The sequence below is a fragment of the Oreochromis aureus genome, linkage group 3 (genome assembly GCF_013358895.1).
Source record: "Oreochromis aureus strain Israel breed Guangdong linkage group 3, ZZ_aureus, whole genome shotgun sequence".
NCBI classification, from domain to species: Eukaryota; Metazoa; Chordata; class Actinopteri; order Cichliformes; family Cichlidae; genus Oreochromis; species Oreochromis aureus.
Window position 1 is genome coordinate 97,061,523 of NC_052944.1, and position 1,918 is coordinate 97,063,440.

At 38.6% G+C, this 1,918-nt stretch overlaps 1 protein-coding gene across 2 annotated transcripts; it reads left to right on the plus strand.

The window, feature by feature from the left end:
- On the plus strand, window positions 1-1,236 carry LOC120438564 (E3 SUMO-protein ligase ZBED1-like). 2 transcript variants are annotated; one of them, XM_039608964.1, is made up of 2 exons: window positions 1-525; window positions 691-1,236. In XM_039608964.1, exons 1-2 carry the CDS (start codon window positions 73-75, stop codon window positions 1,108-1,110), a joined length of 873 nt encoding a protein of 290 aa, XP_039464898.1. In that variant the 5' UTR covers window positions 1-72; the 3' UTR covers window positions 1,111-1,236. The 2 variants fall into 2 exon arrangements, with proteins under 2 accessions (XP_039464898.1, XP_039464899.1); XM_039608965.1 differs by having other exon boundaries at window positions 694-1,236.
- Window positions 1,237-1,918: the final 682 nt, after the last annotated feature.

A 1,918-nucleotide genomic window follows, 5' to 3' on the forward strand; every position in this document is an offset into this window, starting at 1 on the left:
TAGTGCCTCCTTCAGCTACCAGCTCACAGATTGATCACGGACATAATTACAAGATTGAACAGCTCCTATGATATGATAGAACGATTTTTAGAACAGCAACCAGCCATCTGTGCAGCTCTGCTTTCTGCAGAAGTTAGGAAGAGTGAAAAAGAAATTTTCACATTAAGTGAGTCTGACATCACATGTGCAGAAGAAGTTGTCAGGGCACTCAAGCCTATGAAGGATGCCACCCTGGTGATGTCAGAGGAGAGTATGCCAACCCTGTCCATCATTGCTCCTCTTCATGCCAAGCTTGTGATGGGTGCACAAGAAAGTGTTGATGATACACCGACAGTAAGGGACATTAAGACTGCCATAGCAGAAGATCTGGGAAAGAGATATGTAAATGAGAGGGAGACACTATGGATGGCATCAACAGTTGATCCTCGGTTTAAGGACCTGCCCTTCCTGTCTGAAGCAGAGACCAGTGAGACCTATTCCAGACTGTTGGACACTGTGGTGACTGTGATAAAGAAGGAAAAAAATGTAAGTAAATAAATGAATTTATTTGGAAAAATTCAACTGAAGTTATAAGCAAGTGAATAAAGTTAAAAAAAAAAAAAAACGCATATTGATGACATTTGTCATTAAATATTAGTGAAAAACAGGGTGAATCTTGGATTTGAATTTTGACTTTCTGACATTTTTCAGCAGCAAGAGAATAAGGAGACTGACAAACAGGTGGAGGAAGAGAATGCCACAGAGGAGGCTCATCACCCACATATCAAAGACAGCTTTGACTCCATCCCTCGGCCACCCCTAAAGAGACAGAGGACCTCATGTGCATTGGTGGACTTGCTCGGAGCTACGTTTGCCTCTACTAGTGACAATACTGCACCAAAATCAGAACATGATGTTGCTGCAGCTGAGATCAAGAGGTATAGAGATGAGACCCCTTTGCCTCTCACAGGAAATCCTCTCAGTTGGTGGAAGGACCATGAACAGGAATACCCTCACCTATCCAAAGTAGCAAGGAGTTTCCTATGCATTCCTGGAACAAGTGTCTCTGCAGAGAGTTTTCTCCTCTGCAGGAGACATAGTAAATGCACAGAAAAGTGTCCTGAGAGCTGACCATGTCGATCAGCTTGTATTCCTGCACAAAAATCTGGAAATTGAACAATAACCACTGAGAAAACACTAAACATGTAAAATCTCTGATATGAGAATGTTTGACATTTTGGTTGAGTCTCATAAGCACTTTTATTTAGATGAGTAAATTCCTTTTTCAGGTTGTACTAAAAGTGTTCCATTGATGGACACTGCAGAGCTGTACTTTATTTTAATAGCACTTTACATTGTTTGTTAATGTTTACTTGGATGGATTCTTCAAGCAATTTCATTTTGATTTATATTTGTTTATGTTAAGGTCACATAAAAGTGCTTTGTTTTGATGCTCCATAGAGCAGTTTTTGGATAAGTATTTTACAATCATAGTACTTAGAAAGACTTCAGTGTTACATGTTTACTTTTTTCATGTTAAAAAAAATACTTGATATTTCAGTAAAGTAGTTTTTGTTTGTTTATTTGACATGACTTCTAATAAGGCAGATATTAATTTCTCCATTCATTTTGAACTTAGAGAGAGTGTTTTTGTTTCAGATGTTTCATGTCAAGCATTTAACAGTTTGGACTGTTTACTGTGGGTTTTCCTAACTAAATTCAGTCCTACCAAACACAAATATCGTCTGGCTTTTAGTATCGCAATGTATCGTATCTTCTACCCTGTATTATGATACATATTGTATCGCCAGATTCTTGCCAATACACACCCCTACACAACATTAAAAAGACGCAAATCTCTTAACTTTTTTTCCCCATGTCGGCCAAGAATGTTGTACTCCACAGCCAGCTCAGGTGATATGAGAAATTTCATCATCCT

Bases quoted from the DNA above. Each gene is read 5' to 3' on its own strand.
- LOC120438564 (XM_039608964.1), top strand. From the start codon at position 73: ATGATAGAACGATTTTTAGAACAGCAACCAGCCATCTGTGCAGCTCTG. The intron at 526-690 runs GTAAGTAAATAA...GACATTTTTCAG, and splicing joins TGATAAAGAAGGAAAAAAAT to CAGCAAGAGAATAAGGAGAC.